The 22,589-nt window shown below is 49.7% G+C and overlaps 1 protein-coding gene and 1 long non-coding RNA gene across 4 annotated transcripts; one reads left to right on the top strand and one right to left on the bottom strand.

Annotated features, from left to right (window-relative positions):
* On the bottom strand, positions 1–9,615 carry HPD (4-hydroxyphenylpyruvate dioxygenase). The gene is made up of 14 exons (XM_061168957.1): positions 9,557–9,615; positions 9,412–9,438; positions 8,809–8,871; positions 8,365–8,469; positions 7,690–7,732; positions 7,415–7,497; positions 6,353–6,442; positions 5,310–5,413; positions 4,838–4,915; positions 4,139–4,301; positions 3,933–4,004; positions 2,169–2,291; positions 448–564; positions 1–373 (listed from the first exon to the last, which is right to left on the bottom strand). Exons 1-14 carry the CDS (start codon positions 9,557–9,559, stop codon positions 263–265), a joined length of 1,182 nt encoding a protein of 393 aa, XP_061024940.1. The 5' UTR covers positions 9,560–9,615; the 3' UTR covers positions 1–262.
* Positions 259–22,589, top strand: LOC133074962 (uncharacterized). 3 transcript variants are annotated; one of them, XR_009697304.1, is made up of 6 exons: positions 259–392; positions 4,107–4,297; positions 6,987–7,118; positions 7,207–7,483; positions 8,554–8,607; positions 22,233–22,589. It is a non-coding gene; the product is annotated as an uncharacterized LOC133074962 (long non-coding RNA). The 3 variants fall into 3 exon arrangements; XR_009697302.1 differs by lacking the exon at positions 22,233–22,589 and adding an exon at positions 10,864–11,015; XR_009697303.1 differs by lacking the exons at positions 259–392; positions 22,233–22,589 and adding exons at positions 2,132–2,312; positions 10,864–11,015.

Raw genomic sequence — 22,589 nt, forward strand, 5'->3', positions numbered from 1 at the left:
TTGGACCCCAGTCCGCTTTATTCCGGAGGGCGGGAGACTAAACAGCCCAACCGAGGGGGCGAGTTAGGAGGTAGGCGGAGTCTTGTGGGGGGCGGGGAGGTCCCGGAGCCGGCTGGTGGGCGGGGTCTAAAGGGAGCGGCCAGTAAGGAGGGCTCGCTGTTCAGGGCCTGTGGAGTGGGCGTGTTCCAGGACGAGGGGGCGTGGCCCACCGTGCGCCGGCAGGTGGGCGGGGCCTCGCTGGGTCAGGCGGCACCAGAGCGGCCTACATGCCGGACGCAAGCCCGTTGGTCTCCATGTCAGTGAGGTTGCCCCGCAGGTCCTGCTCCTCCTCGAAGGCCTTGAACAGTGAGTTGAAGTTGCCGGCTCCAAAACCCTGGAGCGGGAGAAAGGAGGTGAGCTGCGGGCCCAGAAAGCCAACCGCTGGGGACAGGCGGTCCTTAGTGGTACCTGGTGGTTGTAGCGCTGAATGACTTCCAGGAAGAGCGTGGGCCGGTCCTGCATGGGCTTCGTGAAAATCTGCAGGAGGTAGCCTTTCTCGTCGTAGTCCACCAGGATTTTCAGCTCCTACGTGGGAGACAGGGGACTGGGTAAGGGGGAGGCTGGCTGGCCCCTCTAGCCTGGAATGGTGGGATATTTAGAAAGGCCATGGGGGCTCCTGCACCCCCAAAGCCAAGAAAAGACCCTTTTCTGCAGCAGTTCCAGACACCTCCAAATAGATCCCCCAATTGTCCTATTACCACCTCCCCGCCTGAGCCCCAGTGTTAGCCACCCAAGGCTGGCCTGGACCACCCAAGTAGCACCCACACAGCTCTCCCTGCTTCTGCTCTTGCCTCCTTACAGTCCATCTTCCCCACATTCAGGGATCTTTCAAAAATCAGATCATCTCACTCCCGTTTAAAACTCTCCAGTGGAAACCAGAACCCTCATATGTGGCTGGTGGGAAGGTAAAACGATGCAGCCGCTGTGGAAAACAGTCTGGCAGTTCCTCAAAAAAGTAAAAGTAGAGTTACCATATGACCGACCCAGCAATTTAACTCCTAGGTATCTACCCAAGAGAATTAAAACGTATGTCCGCACACATACTTGTTACCCAGATGATCATAGCATTATTCATGATAGCCAAAAAGTGGAAACAAATGTCCATCATCTGATGAGTGGGTAAGCAAAATGTGGTCTATTCATCCAATGGAATATTATTCAGCTATAAAAAGGAACAAAGTACTGACACGTGCTACAATATGGATGAACCTTGAAAATATGATGCTGAGTGAAAGAAACCAGTCACAAAAGATTATATGATACCATTTATATGACATGTTCAGAAAAAGCAGCTCTATAGAGACAGAAGATCAGTGGTTGCCTAGGGCTGAGGGTGAGGAGGTGGAATGGGGAGACTGGGAGGTGGTGGCTAAGAGGTTTGAGGTCTCCTTTTAGAGTGATGGAAATGTTCCAAAATTGATTTCAGTGATGGCTGCATAATATAGTGAAGAGCCAAAAGCCACTGAATTGTGTATTTTAAAAAATGATGTATGTTATGTGCCTTAAATATAAATAAAGCTGTCAAAAACAAAACCAGAAAAACCTCCAATGGTTTCTGGCCACAGAAGAACAAATCCGAACTCCTAAATAGCCTACCAGAGGAATCGGCTCCTGCCTACCTCTTTGACCTGGGCCACTCCTCAAACACTTCCTTTCATTCACTCTGGCCCTCTTTCTGTTTCTCAGATACTCAGAGCTTGCTCTTGCCTCAGGACCTTTGCACTTGCTGTTCCCTCTGCCAGGACTGCTCTTTCTCTAGGTCTTCACACAGCCAACTCCCTTTCATCATCTCGATTTCACTGAAATGTCACCTCCTCAGAGAGGCCTTCCCTGACTGCCTCCTATGCAGCAGCCCCAGATCACTCTCTCTCATAGCCTGTTTTAAGTTTCTGCACAGCACCAACTCTCTCTCTCTCTCTCTCTCTCTCTCTCTCTCTCTCTGATGGTGTTTGTGTTATTTATTTGTCATCTGTCTTCTCACTAGAATGCAAGTTCCATGACGGCAGGGACCTGGTCTGCTTTCCCGGCTGCATCCCAGTGCCTGATGCAAGGTCGAGACATTTGTGAGGCACGATGGAACTCAGGGCTTGTTCTCCTCGGCTGACCGAGGATCCTGTTCTAGGCCTTACCTCCAGAACATCAATATTCTCCTTCACCCGGATCTTGGCCGACTTGAGCTTCTCCCGCAGTTGTTTGTAGTATGTGGATGGAACAGCCAAAAACTCCATGCCTCTCTCTCTCAAGTGGTGAATCTGTCTCAGAGCAGGGTCAAGGTCAGTCCTTCTCTCTCCATGCTCAACACTCCCAGCCAGGGGGAAGTGCTGGGCCGGGAGGAGGCAGGGTCCCTACTCCAGCTTCCCCAAACTGCCAGGATGCAGTGTGACCTCATCCCCTTCCTCCTCTGGGCCTTGTGGGTCCCGATGGGAGAACAGCAATCACTAACATTTATGGGACCTCACTACGTGCCTCTCTCGAGCACCTTCTATGTACTGTCTGATTATGTCGATACAGTAATCTTTTGAGACATTTGGATGATTATTCTCCCCATTTCATAGCTGAGAAAACTGAGGCATTGAGAGATTAAGTATTGATATCTATTCTCAACATAGGAGCCAGAGAGATTTTATTAAAATACAAGTCAGATCATGTCACTCCTCTGCTTACCCAACGGTGGTGTCTCAGAGTCAAATTCAAAGCCCTCACCATCTGCCCCCACTCCTACCTTCTGACCGCATCTCCTACCCTTCTCTTCCTTGTTCATTCTGTTCCAGCTGTTCCTTTAACCTTCCTCTACCCTGGCTGTCCCTTCTTCCTGGGGCGCTTTCCCCAGATTTTTACTGCTTCCTCTCTGTCTTCTGCATTCTTAAATGTCTCCTTCTTAGCGCCAGGACTTTGGTGACCGCCTAATTTAAATATATAAAGTCCTGGGACTTCCCTTGTGGTCCAGTGGGTAAGACTCTGCCCTCCCAGTGCAGCGGCCTGGGTTCAATCCCTGGTCAGGGAACTAGATCCCACATGCCGCAACTAAGAAGCCCGCATGCCACAACGAAGATCCCGTGTGCCGCAACTAAGACCTGGCACAGCCAAAATAAATAAATTAAATAAATTTAAAAAAAAAGAAAAGAAAAAGAAAAACTTGAAATTAAAAAAAAAAAAAGGTCCTTCACCCTCCCTCGCCCATGGCCCTGCTTTATTTTCCTCTAGAGCACTCACTGCCATCTAACAGAGATATTTTACTAATTTTGTTTTGTGCCTCCATAAGGGTGGAAACTATTTTCTTGTTGGCTAATGTATCCCAAGTACCTGAAACAGTGCCTGGCACGTAGTAGGTGCTCAATAAACATCTATTGCGTGACTGAATGAATGAATGAATGAAGTTGCCATGGTCATGGTGAATTCTTGGTTGGGCCGGGACTGAATGGGACAGGCCAGGCTCTTGTCCACTTGGTCGTACTGCCACATTAAGAACAGGTGGGACCCAGCCTCCCCAAGGGCTGGAGCCATAGACTCAGGACATTTAATTTGGATGAAAGTACCTAGTGGATCTTGTAGCTTAATATCCTCATTTTCAAGTTGGTGCAACTGAAGCCCAGAGAGGGGGTTGAATCCCCCAAAGACTCACAGTAAGTTACTGGCAGAACCAGGTCTAGAGCCCAGGCTTCTTGTTACTCTGGCACTTGCTACTTCTGTAGCAGAGAGACCAAACTCTCTAGGGTGGGAATATTCCTGCACATGCACGAGCCAGTAAGGGAGCCCTGTCAGCCGTCCGGGCTGACGAAGGGGACCCAGGACTGCCACTCGTCACCCCCATCCCCAGACTCTGACTCCGTTTGGCAGAGTTTGGCTCTGGAGCTGAATGGGAGGTGAATTAGGACCAGGAACGGGCTTCTAACCGCTGTGATGATGTCTTCAGTCTTGAGAGCGATGTGCTGGACCCCAGCGCCCCCATTATAGTCCACATATTCCTGTGGGAGGGAAGCAAGGAAACCATTGTCAGTGGCCCCGTCACCCACACCCCTGCCCCTGCGAGAGCCCTCAAACCTCTTCCCTGCTTCCTTCTTCCCCAGCCAAGGCCCCCGGGGCCCGAGGGAGGCCCCACCTGGATCTGGGACTTCTTCCTGCCCGGCGCTGGCTCGTTAATGGGCATTTTGATGGACTCCTCGTAATTGGCCACCACGATGGACCGCAGAGAGCTGTACTCCGTGTGCACCTGCGTGTCATCCACGGACCAGAAACGGTGGAACTGCAGGTTCTTCAGGTACCTGTGGGGGGTGGCCGGAAGGGCACAATGGCTCTGATGTTGGCCTGGGACCTGCCCCCTGCCCCTACTCCACCTTCCAGAATTTGTTCCCTGAGCAGGCTCCAAAAAGGGTACCACCTTTCACATCACGCACATCATAGATTTGTACCTTTATTATGACAATTTTCCTTTGGGTGGAAGTAAAGCATCTGATAACAAGATCCGTGTACATGGCAGCACGCCAACAGATGGAGGTGCTTTTGAGAAAGGGTACTTGCTTCTAATTTGCACACGCGTGCTCTTTGGGTAGTGACAGCCTTCCTCCAAGCCCCCCTGAACTGTGACACCCCCTGTGCTGATTCCCCAAGGTTCCTCAGAGGGTGGACCGGTGGGTCACTTTGGGCCTTAAATCCTCTGGTCTCCATGGTGACAGTTTTACAGGGAACAGATGAATCAGTGACCTCAGACTAACCTCCCCCCACCTCGTGCTCTATTTCCCGACGAGACCTGGGAGTGGGCCTGTCACACATGTGGGAAGGGCTTGGGCCAGGGACTCACCATTCTGAGGCAGACACCATCTCCTGATCAGGCTGGTTTCCCACAATGTGATCAATTATCTCGAGACTGCAGTTGGGCCTGGGAGAGGGAGGCAGTTAGGGGGTGAGGAGAAGGCTACTCCCTAAATCTCTTCCTTCCCCTGGCCCCTCAATAACAGTAACTGCTCATTATTCCATAGCACTTACTATAGACACTTTATTTGCATCAACTCATGCACTATTACTAGCCCCATTTTACAGATGAAGAAACTGAGGCTTAGAAAAATAACTTGGCAAGGTTAAATAGCTAGTAAGTGACAGAGCTGGGATTTGAACCAAGGCAGTTGGGTTCCAGACCCTAGGCTCTTGGCCTCTATGCTGCCTCTTCAAGCCATCCTGGGGGATGCTCAGGGGCTCCCCAGCAGGGACCAAGATGCTCTGTCCCCTCTGCATGGAAGAGAGAGCACCCCACCCTTGCCCCAAGGGGCACTCACAGCTTGGAAAGTAGGGGGTCGACGAATGCTGGGGCCTCGAATCCAGGCAGGAACCAGCCGGTGTAGTTCATCTTCTCCACCAGGGTGTGTGTAGTATCACCATACTGTGGGTGGCGAACAGCCTGAAGTCCCATCCCTGCTGAGGCCAGGCTGCATTTCATGGTGCCAACACAGCCCTGGGTTCCAACCCAGACCTGGCCCTAACTCCAAGTGTGATTTTGGGCAAGTCACTTCCCCTTTCCAAAATGAATTGCAGTCTGACATTTGGGAATTTAACAGTCTGTCTGCCCCACAGGACCAGAAGCTCTGTGGAGGCGGGGATGCTGTTTTGCTCATGATGCTGTCCTGGTACATAGTAGGTGCTCAATTAAAATGTGTTGCCTGAATGAAGAATGATGAGGGCATTGGATCTAATTATATGGAAGGGCCTTTTCAATCATTCTAACAATCTTTAAGTTGTATTAAATCTTGAGGAGGAAGGACCTATGATTGTATCAGGTGCTAAACAGACTTGGTAATCTTTGCTACGTGTCTGTGATATGCCAAGCGCTGTTGTTCTAAGTGCTATACACGAATCATCTCATTTGATCCTTTAAATGACCGTGGGAGGAGTTATAGCTGAAGAAACAGGCACAGAACGGTTAATTAGCGTGTGGCAGATCACACAGGTGGACCACGCAGGTGGTAACTTGCTCATTTAAACGGAGTCGCAGAGAGGTGAAGTGATTTGCCCAAAGTCACACAGCTTGAGTGGGGCGGGGCTTCCCTCCCACCTCCTTCCCCAGACCCACCCATCTCCTTTCTTGCATCCCCATGCTATCAGCCCCCACTGGGGAGGAAGGGAAGCCCAGAGGCGTGACTGTTAGCCCTCCTCAGCCTCTGCACACCAGCCAAGAATACAGGAGATCAGGGTTCTGGGAGAATGTCTGCACTTTGAGGCACAAGTGTGGGATGGTATAATGGAGTCGGGGGTTGGGGAGGGGGGTCCTGGCATCTAAGTGGGTGCTGACAGCAGTAGGGGTGGGGCACTGAGGTTAACTCACCGTCTGCAGCACAGCAAACTTCACCTTCCCAAACTTATCTTGCTCTACCCAGGGTTCCCGCACGATCTTGGCACCTCGTTCCCGGGCTTTCTGCAGAGGAGATGGGGTGGGGAGGTGGTCAGTGCTGGACCCTTTGGCTGCCCCTGCTGGATCCCCTCTGCGTGGTCCTGCCGCAGCCTCCTCCAGTTTTTCCAGCCCTAGGCAGGAACTCCAGCAAACTTTAGCTGTTGCCCTTGACACCCATGGCTCATGCCCATTTGGCAGATAGGGAAACTGAGATCCAGGCCCAGAGCTGGGGCTATGGAAGACAAACCAGGTGGGGGTGGGGGTCTGTCCTGCCTGTCCTGTGCTAACTCACTCTGTGGCCCTTCCCCCTCTCTAGTCCTCAGTTTCTTCATCTGTAAAAAGGGTGGTTGGATGAGACAAATACAAGCTGACATTTATTGAGCACCTACTATGTGTCACACCCTCTGCCAGGTGCCTTACATGCATGAATCATGTATTTGATATTTAGCAAAACCTTATTACTGCATGTCTATGCTTATCGCATGTCAGGCACTGTTGTAAGTACTAGCCTCTTTAATTTGCACAGCAACATTACATGAAAGGCACTATTATTGTCTCTATTTTATAGATGAGGACATTGAGGCACAGAGAATTTAAGTCACTCACCTGAAGTCACACAGCTAATAAGATTGAGAACCAGCAGTCTGCCTCTGGAATCTACACTCTGAACGTCTAAACTGCCTCTTGAATACAGTGTTTGGTACAGTCATGCTCAAGAAATGATAATTGTGATCTCGTTTCCTCTTTGTAACAGCTCAGTGAGGTAGGTGGTTATCCCCATTTTACAGATGCAGAAACTGAGGCTCAGAGAGAGGTTGCATGGCTACTAAGGGGCAGAGTGTCACTGGAACTCAGGTGTGTGTCAACCAACATCTGGGCGCACCACTCCAGCATGGCGGTGTCCTCCAGCCCTGACTGATGGGGGTCCCTGTCGCAGACAGAGGGCAGGCCGAGCCTCACTGCTTCGTCTCCGCGCCAGCCCAGGTGCGGCCTCACCTGCACGATGTAGTCACAATCCTCCACCTCGAAGGCAATGTCCTTCACTCCGTCGCCGTGTTTCACCAGGTGATCGCCCATCTCTGTGGCCGGCAGGGGAGGCGGGTGGCACTGGAGTCATGGCCCCTCCCCTGTACTCTCAGCCTTCTGGGCTTCATCTCCTTCTAGGCTGAGGCCCCCTCCCTGAACCCTGATCCACCCCTGTGTCCCTAACCCCCACCCACAATACCACGTCTCCACTCCCTGGCACCCCGAACCCTCTGGGGCCCCCTCACCTTTGTTCCAGGGGTTGAGGGCAGAGGAGAAGATGAACACAATCTAAGATGTAGAGGAGAAGGGAGGCGTGGCTGGTGGCTCAGGCGAACTTCTGGAGGTGCACCTCCAGCCCTGCTCCCTGCCCACCAACGAGATACCCCTGGTGGGACATTAGGACAAGACCTCTCTTCCCAGCCAGGCAGGACTGTTGACCCTGGGTTCCTGTCCTTTCTCAGCCTTAGCTTCCCCTCTGGTCCTGAGGGATGGGGGCTTCTCCCGTGCCATACCCTCCTGGGGCCTTGGGATGAGCTGCCAGTCAAGCCTCCCGGTGGAGAGAGCCCCAGGGATCCATGGACCAGGGCACTGCTCAGATTTCCAGGTCTGACGTCTGAGGCCTTTGCCAACTTTTCCCGAACATCTGTGAGACCAGTGTTGGGCCAGGCCGAGAAGTAGACCAAACCAAGAAGGTCCCTGTTGCGTGTCGTGCAAAGGTGCCGGTGGAGGGCCCAGTGGTGGCTGACCTCAGTGCACGCTCCGCTAACCACACCGGGCAGCCTGGAAGAGCACTGGGCCGCCTGGAGGAAGGGCTTCCTGGCCTCCTGCACCCAGAGGTGCCAGAGCTGTCATGGAGCTCAGAGACCAGCAGGGAGAGAGATGGCCCTCCTGGATGGATGGGGTCCTGGGTGTAGACTCACCTTCCCTTGCTTGATCACGTGGCTGACCATCTCCCGGGAACCCGTCTCCAGGCCCTTGTAGGCTAGGGGTTCAAAGCCCATCTTGCTGCAGTAGTACGACGCAGCCTGAATCACAGAGTTGCAGACGGGCCCGTGAGGGTCGAGGGGCCAGCCCCCAGTCCCCCCAGCCTATCTGCCCTGTTGCCCCAGGTGCCGAGATCCTTCCGGGAAGAAAACCTGCTCCCTGGCCCATGCTGATCTCAGGTAAGTTTCCCACTGGGGTCCGCGGCCCTGATTGTGTAATTAGGATCCAAAGAGTGACTGTCCGTCCTGGGACTCTCCCAACATTGGCCCTGATCCTCCCCTCCCAGGGCCCAATCACAGACCCAGCTGGAGACCTGCCCTTGTCCTGGAGGCCCCCTTGCCTGCCCTCTATCCACTCCCAACACCTTGCCCAGCTTTTACCTGCTTCGCGTTGCCAACCCAGAAGGTCACGGAGTGAAAGTGGAGGAATTGGCCTCTCTCAGGCTGCAGAAGAAGAGAAGGGGCAAGGCTGAGTCCCTAGAAGTGGGTCTAGAAAAGTGCAAGTGGAGAGGTGTCCCCTAGCCACCTCCCTTGTCCCACCCTCAATCCCAGAACTGAGGAGAAGCCAACCCACCCCACCCCGCTGCCCTGAAGGCTTGCCAAGCCTCGAAAGAGGTTTCTCGTGTAGAAATTGAGCTCCTGTGGTCTCAGGATTGGTGAGCCCCCCCTCTCCCCCAGGAGGCCTGCCCAAGTTTCACAGGGGGAAACAGCCTTATGCTACAGCGACACAGATTTAAGTTAGACCTTAGAAAGAACTTCCAGACAGGATTAAGAGATTGGCAGAAATTTAAGAAGAGGTAAAAGTTTTTCTTAGGAGGGCAAGGTTGAGTCCAGCTCAGTCTAGACGTGGCGGGGGAGGGCAGAGATGAACTTGAGTGTGCATCCAGAATGTCCCATAACCATTGTAGCTATTATTCCTCTTCTGCTCTTTGCTAACATCCCAGTCTCCCCGGGCCCGGACCCAACATTTCCCCTCCTGCTTACCTTCTGTCCTTTGTTGCTGTAAGTCGTCTAAGGAGAAAGAAAAGGACAGTAAGACATGGAAACTTGGACACAAGGTGCTTCTGGAAATCTCACTCCAGATCCGTGCCGTTGGCAAAGGCTGCCATGGCTCCAAGCAGGCTCTTACCATGACTGATCTTGGTCACACTTCCTGCTGGGAAGACTGGGATGAGAGGCCAGCAGAGTGCTGGACAGAAATATTTAACACCCAGCAAGTCCCGCCCCTGGCCTCCTGGCCTTCCTGGGGGTGGGAGCTGATCCTGGAAGCTCCTAGGCCTGGAAGCCTCTGATCCAGCCACGGCCTCATTGGACAGGGTGATGCTGTCAGGCCTAGAAAGGGGGAGTGGCTCGCCCAAGGCCACCAGCCAGTTGGGGGCAGAGCCGGGGCCAGAAGCCAAGGGCACATTCTTTCCAGGACCCTGGGCTGGGACTGTGATCTTTGCCCTCCAGAACCCAAGGCTGAGAAGCCAAGGCCAGCTTGGGTGCAGAGGTGGCTCCAGAATTCTTATTCAGGGAGAATTTGAGGGGGATTGGGGACTGGTCTTGAAGCCAGCCACTTGTTTGCATAGCAAGTGTATGGTTTATATTTAGGTAAAAAGGTTGTATTCGATAGTGGTTAGAGGCATGGGTATGAGGGTTTGGATCCTGGAGGTCTACATACTATGTGACTGGGGAAAGTTACCGAACTCCTCTAAGCCTCAGTCTCCCATCTGTAAAATGGGAACAATAGTAGTGTGGCAGGGCATTAAATGAGATAAACGTAAGTTTTTGGAATAGAATCTGGCACACAGTAAGATCTCTGTTAATGCTGGTTATGATTAGTTATGTTTCTTTGGGGCTTTGGGGGGGCGCTGATGGAGAATAGGGGGGCCTTGGCATTGCCACAGCCTGGGTGTTGGGAAAGAGGTTGTGGCCCTACCCCTGGCCCAGAGTGGTGGGAAGGGGGAGCTTACGGCCCTGGGAGGAGGAAGGCCTGGGTTCCTCCCCAGCATCCCCCATACCCGAATCCTCAAGGCTCACTTTCCTGGAAGATGGAGTGGTGACTGCTGGCCAGCTGTGGCATTTACCTGAGAGCTCCAGGACAGCCCCCTGCCTCTAGCTCCACGTCAGTCCCCAGAAACTCTGTTGCTGAGACATCTTCCTGGGGAACTGACTTCATCAACTATCCTCATTGCCTGGAAACTCTTCCCAGACCCTGACGCTGGCAGTCTCAGCCAGGGACTGTGCCAACCCCACCCCACCCTCTTGCATTTTGGCTCCCCAAATGTCCTGCATTAGCCGTTTTTTTGGTGGTTGTCTTTTGAGAGTAATATTTATTTTGTCCTAATTATAAATAATTCATAGTGTTTTTTTCCAATTTATTTGAACTAAAAAAAAAAGTTTATAGGACTTCCCTGGCAGTCCATTGGTTAAGACTCTGCGCTTCCACTGCAGGGGCCACGGGTTCGATCCCTGGTCGGGGAACTAGATGCCACATGCATGCCACAACTGAGTCCATATACTGCAGCTAAGAAGCCCGCATGCCACAACTAAAGATCCCAGGTGCTGCAACTAAAGATCCTGCGTGCCGCACCTAAGACCTGGCGCAGCCAAAATAAATAAATAAATATTTAAAAAAATATTCCACTGTGTATATATATACACACCACATCTTCTTTATCCATTCAGCCATTGATGGGCGCTTAGGTTGCTTCTATATCTTGGCTATTGTAAATAATGCTGCAGTGAACATGGGGATGCAGATATCTTTTCGAGTTAGTGTTTTTGTTTCGTTGATATATAACCAGAAGTAGAATTGCTGGATCATAGTTCTACTTTTAATTTTTTGAGGAATCTCCATATTGTTTTCCATAGTGGCTGCACCAATTTACATTCCCACCAGCAGTGCACAAGGGTTTCCTTTTCTCCACATCCTTGCCAATGCTTATGTCTTGTCTTTTTAATGATAGCCATTCTAACAGGTGTGAGGTGATAGCTTATTGTGGTTTTGATTTGCATTTTCCTGACGATTAGTGATGTTCTGCATCTTTTCATGTACCTGTTTGCCATCTGTACGTATGTCTTCTTTGGAAGAATGTCTAGATCTTCTGTCCATTTTTCAATCCAATTATTTGTTTTTTTGCTAGTGAGTTATGAGTTCTTTATATTCAATATATTTTAGATGTTATCCCCTTATCAAATATATGATTTGCAAATATTTCTTCCCACTCAGTAGGTTGCCTTTTCGTTTTGTTGATGGTTTCCTTTGCTGTGCAGAAACTTTTTAGTTTGATGCTAGTCCCACTTGTTTATTTTTGCTTTTGGTTTTGGTGTGAGAAGCCTTTTTTTTTTTTTTAATACAGAAAAACAGATAATCTTGGCAAGTTATGACCTCTAGGATCATTCAATCCAACATTCTCATTTCTCAGATGAGAAAAACTGACAAACAGCAAGAAGGTGCCTGACATTACTCCCCTCTTTTCTTCCTCCCCCTCCTCCCTCCCTGCCTCCCATGTCTTTCCCTCCCAACCAGGGAGTAGAGAGGGGCTTGTACCAGGGAGGAGCCCCCCTCCCCACCCTCCTCAGCAAAACCTGCTAGGTCCCCTGGGCCACTCTCAAGTTTCCACCTCCTCCAGGAAGCCCTCTCAGAACTCCCCAGCCCCAGGTCAGAGGCTCAGCTGCTTAGTTGCCATGGGTCAGCTTTAGTCAGCAACCCCCGAGGTGGGGCCCAGGACAATCAGAGAACTTTCCTAAGCCACCCAGTTAGCAAGTGGCAGGGTAGAACTGGAATGGGAATCAGGCTGTTCTAACTCCAGAGCCCACACTTTTCATCTCTGTCTTGCCTTCTAGACAAATGGGAGATACTGATCCCCCAACTAGACAGATGGGGAAACCAAGGCTCGGAGAGGGAACATATGTCCCTAGGGTTGTGGAGCTGGTAAGAACAGAGATCCAAGCTCTGGCCTGTTTGCTTCTGAAGCTGGATCCCCTTCCACCAGTCCAGACACCTCTTTCCTTTTCTCTGTTTTCTGGGCAAATCTGGAGGCAGGCGAGGTGGCCCCATCTCCTTATCCTGCCCCTGTTGGGCCAGCCTGCCCTCTGGGTCCACCTTGGTCTCCTGGGTCTAGGTTTCCAACTGAGAAAATGGGGGTGGAGGTGGCCCAGAGTGGCGCTCACAGGCCAGAAGGTTCCACGGTGGGGAGGTGTCTCAGCGCAGCCCTCCCGTCCCGGGTGAGGAGGAGGACCTCGTCCCCTTGCTCTCGGCAGCCGACTCAAACCCCCGCTCGCGGAACCTCGCCTGGCCTGTGTCCTCGGCACAAAGTCAGTGTTTGCTGAATCAAGGAAGCATGTCAGCAGCAACAGCCTTGGATGCCAAAGGCAAGTGTCCGGCTCAGCTGGCCAGGGCTGTTGTCTTCGTCCCGCCTACCTTCTGGACTTTGCTCCCGGAAACACTGTGGGTCTCAGTCACGCTTGGGATACACCCCTAGGTGCCTCCCCCATCTGTGGGCAGGGGTTGGGGAGGGGGGGCCTGCAGGACCCAGTCTTTGGAGCCCCCGCGTCCCCTCCCAGATGCTCCCTCTCAGGCTGGGCCCAGTTGGAGAAGAGGTTAGCAGCGGATGGGTATGGCTGTCTTGGCTCTTTGTTCCCGAGTGGCCAGTTTATGCCCCTCCTGAGCTAGGAGCTGGGTTCCAGAGGCCTTGCTCAAGGAGCCCACTATTCAGATGGGCTCACTGACTCTCCCTCCACTGTGCCCTGGTGTGTAGAAAAGGGTGAACACAGGAGGCTTGAGGCTGCTATTTGTAGAAAGACCTGCCTTGCAAGGTTGAGCCTTGGTTGGCATCGAGGAACTTGGGTTTCAGGAAGGTTCCCACCATCCCCAGAAATGATAAGAGTCACTCACTGGGCCTAAACTGTACAAACAATGTGGCTTATGCCGAACACCTGCTTGTCTCCTGGGAGCCTGGGATTTTGGTACGTGCTGTGCAGTGGGTGCCTTCGTGACCAGCCTCCAATGAAAACCCTGGAGCTTTAGGCTCAGGCACACTTCCCTGGTAAACACTTCATAACCTCTTGCTGGAGGAAATAAGTGCATCCTGTGTGACCCCACTGGGAGAAGACCCTTAGCATCTTGCCCCTGGTTTCCTCTGGACCTTACCCATACTTCTTTTCCCTGGGCTCAGTTTGCTCCTTTTGCTGTAATACAACTTAGCCGTGAGTATGACTATATGCTGGGTCCTGTGATCCCTCCTCATACATCGTCAAACTTGCGGGTGGTATTGGGAACCCCTGACACAGTGGTGGCAGCAGTGGGATTCGCCTGATAGACCCTTGACTCACTGAAAGATGGCAGAAATACTGTTTTGGTAAAGGAAGGATGGATTTGCAAGGGATGTCCTTCCTAAGATGTGAATGTGAGATTCCTAGCTGTGTAAATACTGTCTATCTTCTTCCTCATGACCATGACCAAGGTGGCCTTGGCCCTGAGCTCCTTTCTGAAGACCTTGCTGAGCACTCAGTACCTGCCCAGGGGCCTTGGGGTGTCCTGCGTGGCCTCCTGGAATGGTTGACCAGCCTTTGATGCCTGGGTGGCTGTGGAGTTGCCGGCAGTGTGAGATAGCAGCTTAACTACAGCCGAATCTGTTGTGAGAGGTAAAAATTACCTCTGGGATTTGACAGCAACAGATGGAGCCCCAAGAGAGCTGACTAGCTGCATCCTCGTGGTTTCTCTAGGCTGCACAGGCTAAAATGAGGGGGAAATGCCCAGTGTGGGTGTTGCCTTTGGTTTTTTGTTCTCTCCTCTAGACAGGAGGAAGAACAGCCCAAACATTCCCAAAGGTGAGCTTTAGGTGGCCCCCCAGATGTTGAAAGTTTGCATTAGTTTTTCCTCTAAGTGGGAAGAAAAAAGTTAAATCTGTTCCCAGAGCTGGAGAAAAGCTTTAGATAAACCAGAGGGGAAAAAAGGGCAGGGGGGGTTGCTCTAGCTGCTGCTGCCATAGCCTCGCCCACCCCACCCCCTGCCCGCCTCCCGCCCCTGCCATGAATGTTGAATTTATTGCTAGGGGTTTAAATAGATTTGCAATGAAAATAAAGGGGGAGGAATTTTTTTAATGGCTTTGCGTTTTATAGCTATTACATATGGATGTACGATTGAAGCAGATATAAAATGTTACATGATTATAATTTCGTAAGTACGAGAGGGATCATCATTAGGGAGAGCTGCAAGAAAAAAAAAAGCATCACTGGGACAAAACTTTCTTGCATTTTGCCACATGGGCAGCTTGGAATTTGAGTTCTTTGAGTATCGGAAACAGAACAATTATTACTATGATTTTTGCCTATTGGATCTTTCTGAGAATAAAAAGGAGACAATGAAAAAGAGAGGCAATCTCTAAATGGAGATACACTTTTGAGGTTTGGAAACAGTCTTTAGTTGCTAATGAGCTCCTGTGAAATCACGTCTGACTTTAGAGACAGTTTGCCATGACTTGCATAGTTTTGAGGGACTCAGCTTGTGTTCTAAGACCAACACGACAAAAAGGGCATGGGAAGGCCTCGGTTGTCTCTGGAACTTGGGACACAGCTCTCTGCTTTTGCTGCAGCAGAAGAGAAGCTGCTGTTCCCCCCCCCCCCCCCCCCCCCGCAGCTTTATTGAGGAGTAATTGACAAACTACTGATAAGAGAAGCTCATCAGGCCTAAACTCCACAATGTGGCATATGCAGATCACCTGCTTGCCTCTGGGAGTCTGGAATTTTGGTACATGGTACCAGGGAGAGGCTTCGCAGGATTTCCAAAGATGTCCATGGCAAAAAAAAAAAAAAAAAAAGGCATAAGATCTTGCGCTATAGCTACTACCCACATGAATCCCCACCCTCATTTATAAGGCTGTTCATTTGTCTTGGTTCATCTACCATCATCGAAAATACTGTAAACAACTTAAATGTCCATCAACAGGGGGTTGGTTAAATACGAGGAAACATTAACTATAAAACGAAGGCTTCCCTGGTGGCGCAGTGGTTGAGAATCTGCCTGCCAATGCAGGGGACACGGGTTCGAGCCCTGGTCTGGGAAGATCCCACATGCCGCGGAGCAACTAGGCCCGTGAGCCACAACTACCGAGCCTGCGCGACTGGAGCCTGTGCTCCCCAACAAGAGAGGCCGCGATAGTGAGAGGCCCGCGCACCGCGATGAAGAGTGGCCCCCGCTCGCCGCAACTAGAGAAAGCCCTCGCACAGAAACGAAGACCCAACACAGCCAAAAATAAATAAATAAATAAATAAATAATTAAAAAAAAAAAAAAAGATTCAGACTTTAAAAAAAAAAAAAAAAAAAAAACTATAAAACGAATGAAGAAACTTTCTATCTAGTGGTGGGGAAAAACCTCCAAGATACACTGTTAAGTTAAAAAAAAAAAGAAAACGAGGCACAGAACAGTGTTTATAACTTACCATTTGTAGAAAAAAAACAGAAAAAAAAAAAAAAAAACAGTTTATGGATCTTTTAAAATTTTGTTCTTTCAGTTTATTTGAATTTTCCACAGTGTAAAACATGTCATTGATTGTCAACCACTGAATGGAATTTATTTATTTGTTTTTAAGTTTTATAACTTTAAGTATTTGCTGATTTTAAGTGTAGTTGGAGTATAGTTGATTTACAATGTTGTGTTAGTTTCAGGTGTACAGCAAAGTGAATCAGTCCCAAATGGAATTTAAATACAGAGAACCAGTTCAGCCTTGCCGTTTGGAATCTTCTTCTTTTGGGAGCACCCCAGGCTATATATAGTTTATTTCCTTCTCTTCATGTCTAATTTCACTTCTGGTTCGGCAGCAAAAGATATTTGCATGATTTACACGATTTCAAAAGTTTTAAAATGGCTTTTTGAGGGTCATAGTTATTGAAGTGTAATTTATATAGAGTGAAATTCACCCTTTTCAGCGTACAGTTCTATGAGTTTTGAAAACATATAGTCACGTGACTATCACCACTATCAAGATATAAAACAATTCCATTACCTAAAAACATACCCACCCACCCACCCATTCACTGTGGTGGACCTTTATAGTCAATCCCTCCCCCACCCTAATCCCTGACAACCATTGATCTATTTTCTGTCCACATAGTTTTGCCTTTTCCAGCATGTTGTATGAATGAGTCAGACAGCAAGCAGCTTTGTGAGTCTGGCTTCTTTTACTCAACGTCATGCATTTTAGGGTCCTCCATGTTGGTGCTTCTATGTGGACTGTGTTTCTTTTCAGTGCTGAGAAGAGTTTCATTGCATTGGTCTACCAGAGTTTGTTAACACTTCTTATTAACTCTTTAAAATCAGCTGATTGACAAATCGAACAAGACTTGAGTCTTGGTTACAAGAAAATATAAAAGTAGGGACTGGGCTTCCCTGGTGGTTGAGAATCTGCCTCAATGCAGGGGACACGGGTTCGAGCCCTGGTCCGGGAAGATCCCACATGCCACGGAGCAAGTAAGCCCGTGCGCCACAACTACCGACCCTGCGCTCTAGAGCCCGCGAGCCACAACTACTGAGCCCATGAGCCACAACTACTGAAGCCCGCACGCCTAGAGCCCGTGCTCCGCAACAAGAGAAGCCACTGCAATGAGAAGCCCGTGCACCGCAGCGAAGAGTAGGCCCTGCTCGCCGCAACTAGAGAAAGCCCGCGCGCAGCAGCGAAGGCCCAACGCAGCCAATTTAAATTTATTTAAATAAATTTTAATAAATTTATTTTTTAAAAAACTTGCAACTTAAAAAAAATAAAGTAGGGACTTAGAGACACTTTCCTTCATCTTACAAAGAGAAGAGTTTATGCTATGCTCTCTAAACATGTTGCCTCAAGAAACAGAAGTTTCAGAATTTTATTTATTTATTTATTTATTGGCTGCACCACGAGGCATGCGAGATCTTAGTTCCCTGACCAGGGATTGAACCTGTGACCCCTGCAGTGGAAGCGTCGAGTCTTAACCACTGGACCGCCAGGGAAGTCCCTAGAATTTTATTTAAAGCAATAACGAAAAGCAATTGAAACCCAACTAAAATAAGTTGTATGGAAGCAGGGAGTGGAAAGGGGCAAAGTTGGTGTGAAAAAGTCCTTTTTCTTAAAAAAAAAATGTCTTCGTCCTTCATAATGAGCTGTCAGTGAGTAGGTAAGTCCAGAAAACAAAACAAGAAACTCCCAAATGAGTATGGCCTCTAAGAAGAGGAGGGAGGTGTATGGGAGCGGGGAGCGGGGAGGGAGGCCATTTCTATTTCTTAAAGTCCTTTTATTTTTATTTTTAAAAATTTATTTATTTATTTATTAGGCTGCGCCCAGTCGTAGTTTCGGCACGCAGGATCTTCACTGCAGCATACGGGATCTTTAGTTGTGGCATGTGGGATCTTCCCCAACCAGGGATCGAACCCGGGCCCCCTGCATTGGGAGCATGGAGTCTTACCCACTGGACCATCAGGGAAGTCCCTTAAAGCCCTTTTAGAGGACAGTGACCACAAGGGTCACAATGCGGGTTTCTGGGGTGCTGGGAATATTGATTACAAAGTGTGTTCACTTTGTGAACATTCATTGAGATGTGTGTGCCTAAGATTTGTGTACTTTCAGGATGGATATTATCTTTCAATAAAGAAAACTATTAATTTATTGTGGTGCAATACACATAATGTAAAATTTACTATCAGTGACATTTAGTATATTCACAATGTTCTGCAAGCATCAATACTACCTACTTCCAGAACATTCTCCTTATCCCCAAAAAGAAATCCTATACCCCTTAGCTGTCACTCTCCAGTTTCCCTGCCCTCTAACCCTAGACCACCACCAATCAGCTTTCCGTCTGTATGAATTTGTCTATTCTGGACATTTTATATAAATGGACTCATGCAATATGTGGTCCTATGTGACTGGCTTCTTTCACTCAGCACAATATTTTCGAAGTGCATCCATGTTGTAGCCTGTGCCAGTTCTTCATTTCTTTTTATGGCTGACTATTCCATCGTATGCATATACCACATTTTTATTTATCCATATTCATCAGTTGGTGAGTTGATTTCCACTTTTTGGCTATCATGAATAATGCTGCTAGGACTGTTAGCATACGAGTTTTTGTGTGGACATACGTTCTCATTTCTCTTGGGGATATACCTAGGAGTGGAAATGTTGGGTCATAGAGTAAGTCTGTGTTGAACATTTTGAGGAGCTGCCAGATTGTTTTCTACAGCGGCTGCACCATTTTACATTCCCACCAGCAATGCACGAGAGTTCCAGTTTCTCCACATCCTCTGCTAACAGCTGTTGTCATCCACCTTTTTTATTCTAGCTGTTGCATCTCTTATTGAAGTGGTCTCCCCCACCCCTTACCCCCGACACTGCACGTCTTGTGAGATCTTAGTTCCCTGACCAGGGATCAAATCCATGCCCCCTGCAGTGGAAGCGCGGAGTCCTAACCACTGGACCGCCAGGGAAGTCCCCTCATTGTGGTTTTGATGTGCATTTACCTAATGGCTAACGATGTTGATTTTTATGTGCTTATTGTTAATTTGCATACCTGCTTTGGAGGAATATCTACTCATATCCTTTGCCTACATTTTAGTTGTATTATTTGTCTTTTTATTACTGAGTTGTAATGGTTCCTTATGTATTCCCTTTCAGGAATCAAGTCCCTTGTCAAATATATGATTTGCAAATATTTTTTCCCATTCTATGGGTTGTCTTTTCAGTTTCTTGCTGGAATCATGGGCAGCACAAAATTTTTTAATTTTGGTGAAGTCTGACTTATCTATTTTTTCTTTTGTCACTTGTGCTTTTGGTGTTGTATCTAAGGAGGGGGGCTGATTTTTTAACTTAAAAGATCTTCAGCTGAATGAGTGTGATCTGTCTCAAGTTGTCACCTCTGGAAGCAGAGCACTTTAAAAAAGATAATAATAAGAACAACAAAAACTCAGATTTTCTGGTCGCTTTGTTTTATGTGCCAGGCACTGGGCTGAGCATGCTAAGCGCTATGTCCTTTATTTTTATTTTATTTATTTATTTATTTATTTTTATAAATAAATTTATTTATTTTTGGCTGCGTTGGGTCTTCGTTGCTGAGCGTGGGCTTTCTTTAGTTGTGGCGAGTGAGGGCTACTCTTTGTTGTGGTGCGTTGGCTCAGTAGTTGTGGTGCACGGGCTTAGTTGCTCCACAGCATGTGGGATCTTCCTGGACCAGGGCTCAAACCTGTGTCCCCTGCATTGGCAGGCAGATTCTTCTTCTTTTTTTTTTTTTTAATAAATTTATTTATTTATATTTGGCTGCGTTGGGTCTTCGTTGCTGTGCGCGAGCTTTCTCTAGTTGTGGCGAGTGGGGGCTACTCTTCGTTGCGGTGTGTGGGCTTCTCATTGCGGTGGCTCCTCTTGTTGCGGAGCACGGGCTCTAGGTGTGCAGGCTTCAGAGTTGTGACACACAGGCTCAGTAGTTGTGGCTCGCGGGCTCTAGAGCGCAGGCTCAGTAGTTGTGGCACACGGGCTTAGTTGCTCTGTGGCATGTGGGGTCTTCCCGGACCAGGGCTCGAACCCGTGTCCCCTGCATTGGCAGGCAGATCCTTAACCACTGCGCCACCAGGGAAGTCCCTATGCCCTTTAATTATTAAATCCTCTAACAACCCTGTGAGGTAGGGGCTATCATCCCCATTTTACAGATTGGAAAATGGAGGTTTACAGGCGTGTCCTTTAGGACACAACTAAAAAGTGACAGAACTGAGAATTGAACCCAAGCCTGACTCTCTCCAAAGTCTGTATGCTAGCCACTTCCCGCCATGCTGTCGCTGTTTTTGGAAAATGCTTTGGGAATGACCCCTGAGCCCATTTTCAAGCAGCAGGAGCAAACCAGCCTCCTGGACCCTGGAGAAGCTTCCTCTTCCTTTGGCGTGTGGCTGACTGGGAAGGGTTGGCATGGCGGGGGTGCAGGGAGGGGATATGAGAGAGGTAGGAGCACTACAGGCCTGCAGGGGGGCTCTGTGGACAGGCTAGCGGGGAGCAAAGCCCTGGTGTAGGCAGAGGTGGGGACTCCTGCTGAGCAATCTTAGGCAAGTCACTTCACCTCTCTGAGCCTCAGTTTCCTCATCTGTAAAATGGGAATTATAGTAGTACCTCCCTCATAGGGTTGTTACGAGGATCATCTGAGCTAGTGTACGTAAAGTGCTTTGCTTGATGCCTGGCACACGATAGACTCAATTAACAGTTACTGATTATGCTTATTATTATAAGGAATGTGGGAGGGTCTCAAATATCAGGTTAGGGGGCTTGGGCTTTATCTCTGAGAGAATGAGGAGCTTTTGAAGGTTTTATAGCAGAGTTGCAACATCATCAGGACTTTGAAGGCTTCTGCTCAAGGTCAGCACAGGGAAAAGCTGTGGATAGCTGCTGTGCTTGGACCGGAGTGGCCCAGTGGCCTATTTGTGATTCTTTGTTATATTTGAGGAACATAAATAAACCAAAAGGCTTTTTTTACATTTGAAAATTGGACCCCCAAACAGTCAAACAGCCCTGTGCCCTGTTTCCTAGAGTCTACAACTCCAGACCCCCAAACAGACAGAACTAATGAGGATTCAGAGGCACAAGCCCGTGGATAGAGCCTCCCCATCCTCTGTCAGGCTCCACAGACTCCCCAACAAGGGCTGAAATAACAGTTGGGGAACAGAGGGTGTGAGGGCTGGCCAGGGTGCCCAGCTGTTATCAGGGCTAGTGCAGCGGGGCAGGGCCAGCTGGGTGGGGCTGGTCCTTATCTCTTGGGGCACAGAGCCCACGTGCCTGAGCTTTGGGGTGACAGGCAGCTGTATCACCAGGCATCAGTGGTGGCCTGGAGGGTCCAGAGAGTTGATGGCATGGGATACGGGATCCCTGGGCTCTGGAGACGATGTGATCTTGGGCCACTTCCAGCTCCTCTCCGAGTCTCAGTGTCCCAAACTGTGTAAGCAGTGGGTGCCCAGGGTCTGATGTGCCCAGGACAGAAGGCTGTCCTCTGTGCTTGGCTTTGGGGCGTTGAGCAGTGTCCTGGATTTTGTTGGTTTTGCCTCTCCAGCATCCATTCTGACTAACACAAAGAGACTAAGACTAAGAATAATAGTAACAACAACAACGCTGTCTATGAGCACTTATTCAGTATCAGGAACCAAGGTGGGGGGCAGTGGCAGTTGTCTGCTCAGCCACTGGCATTGATATTGTTTAGATTTGCTGGCACAAAATGATAAAGCCAACAGACTTTTAGCAGTTTTTATTATTATTTTAAAATTCTCTATGGACAGTGCAGCTCTGGGGTAGGCATGGAGATAGATATTCTGTTCCACCTCCCTTCAAGGAAGGACTTGCTGCCCAGGTGCGGGGGTGGGGATGGGGGGAGTGGCTGGCTATCAGCTCCTATGGGATCTCCCGCAGCTGCACAGACTTTGCCCGAGGTCGCCTCTTCCCAGGGCAGCCCACACCTGGTGGCTGAACAAGGCAGGGGTGGAAAGGTGGCCCTTTCGGCCCAGTGGGGGACAACTCTGACCCACAAGTCTGTTTCCAGAGCCCCTGGTTGGGGTTGGCCAAGGCCTGTTGGGCCTCCACCATTGACTACTCCTTCTCCCCAGTCTGGCTTCCCCCCTTCGTTTCACCGGTGTTGACACCTGAAAACATCTTGTACCCCAAGCTCTGTCTCAGCCTCTGCTTCTGGAGAACCCATTTCATGACCAGCCTTGCTACCTGCACCTGGGGTGGGCAGCACCCCCTGCCTCTCCCCGCTGGGTGTGCCACTCCCAAGCACTGTGCCTACTGTATCTTCTCAACTCACTATTATTTCTCCCATTTTACAGATGAGGAAACTGAGACTCAGGAAGATGAAGACTTGCCCAAATAACAAATTGTCGGAACTTGCCTGCTGGCTCAGTGGTTAAGAATCCGCCTCCCAATGCAGGGGACATGGGTTTGAGCCCTAGTCCGGGAACATCCCACATGCCGCGGAGCAACTAAGCCTGTGCGCCACAACTACTGAGCCTGCGCTCTAGAGCCCTCGAGCCACAACTACTGAGCCTGCGTGCTGCAACTACTGAAGTCCGCATGCCTAGAGCCCGTGCTCTGCAACAAGAGAAGCCACCGCAATGAAAAGCCTGCGCACCGCAGTGAAGAGTAGCCCCCGCGCGCCGCAACCAGAGAAAGCCCACGGGCAGCAA

This window comes from Eubalaena glacialis, chromosome 15 (assembly GCF_028564815.1).
Source record: "Eubalaena glacialis isolate mEubGla1 chromosome 15, mEubGla1.1.hap2.+ XY, whole genome shotgun sequence".
NCBI lineage: Eukaryota > Metazoa > Chordata > Mammalia > Artiodactyla > Balaenidae > Eubalaena > Eubalaena glacialis.

Excerpts from the sequence above, each read along its gene's own strand:
- HPD (XM_061168957.1), bottom strand. Across the intron at positions 4,916-5,309 it reads GACCCCCTACTTTCCAAGCT|GCCCAACTGCAGTCTCGAGA; the intron begins GTGAGTGCCCCT and ends TCCCTCTCCCAG. Across the intron at positions 4,302-4,837 it reads ATGGTGTCTGCCTCAGAATG|GTACCTGAAGAACCTGCAGT; the intron begins GTGAGTCCCTGG and ends CACCCCCCACAG.